The following is a 722-nucleotide window of genomic DNA, read 5'->3' as shown; positions in this document are numbered from 1 at the left end:
TCCTAAAATACATGTATATTCTCTTACATTTAAAGAGGGAAAAGTAATAAGAATACTGCAACTGTACATGTTAAAAAGGCAGTTTCCTCATTAAGGAGATGAGCCTACGACTGACGTTTTACGGCTATAAAACCCTCTGTTTGTTGTGCTATTGTTTAAGCTAGTTCGCTGCACGTAGGTTAAGACATCCAGAGTAATTTGTTTTCCAGTGATGATATTCTCCCCACACTTAATTTCAGCCCCTGATTATTTTAGAATAAATAAAATAGTGTGAAAGCCCTTGGTAACATAAGACAGGACCTTAAGCTTATTCCGTTCCAGGTTTTGAGCGTTTTACAGTTGCCTAAAGTGTGGCCACATGGCTTCGGACCAATTCAGCTGCCGAAATGGTGTGTGCAAGTGTGCAATCTATCGGGATCAGCGCTCCGCGGTGCGCGGGGGCGGGAGGGACGGAGGGAGGGATGGAGGGTGGGACGGGGAGACCTACGCATCCAGGCGGGGAAGGGGACCGGTTTAGAGCTCCGTGTTCAGCTTCCTGCTGGGGACAAAGTCTTCACGCCTAACCCAGATGACCTCCTCGCCGTGGCCCTCCACGTCACCGTTGATGCCGGTCAAGGCCGCCTGCTTCTTCAGCTGGGTCATCCTGGAGGCGTGCGTGTCCATGGCCGGGCGCGAGCGGTCTCCCCGGCACGACTGGCTGCTTGTGATGGAGGCCGCCTGCA

The 722-nt window shown here is 51.4% G+C and overlaps 1 protein-coding gene across 1 annotated transcript in view; it reads right to left on the bottom strand.

Annotated features, from left to right (window-relative positions):
• Positions 1–513: 513 nt before the first annotated feature.
• TIAM1 (T-cell lymphoma invasion and metastasis 1) overlaps positions 514–722 on the bottom strand; it is an 83,022-nt gene continuing 82,813 nt past the window's right edge. Inside the window, exon 26 of the mRNA XM_009894894.1 lies at positions 514–722. This exon is cut by the window's right edge and continues 4 nt beyond it. Coding sequence (XP_009893196.1) covers positions 514–722 — 209 coding nt within the window.

This window comes from Charadrius vociferus, unplaced genomic scaffold (assembly GCF_000708025.1).
Source record: "Charadrius vociferus isolate BGI_N301 unplaced genomic scaffold, ASM70802v2 scaffold201, whole genome shotgun sequence".
In the NCBI taxonomy this organism is placed as follows: Eukaryota; Metazoa; Chordata; class Aves; order Charadriiformes; family Charadriidae; genus Charadrius; species Charadrius vociferus.
The sequence above is the reverse complement of the archived record's forward strand: the minus strand, read 5'-3'. Positions and strand labels throughout refer to the sequence as shown.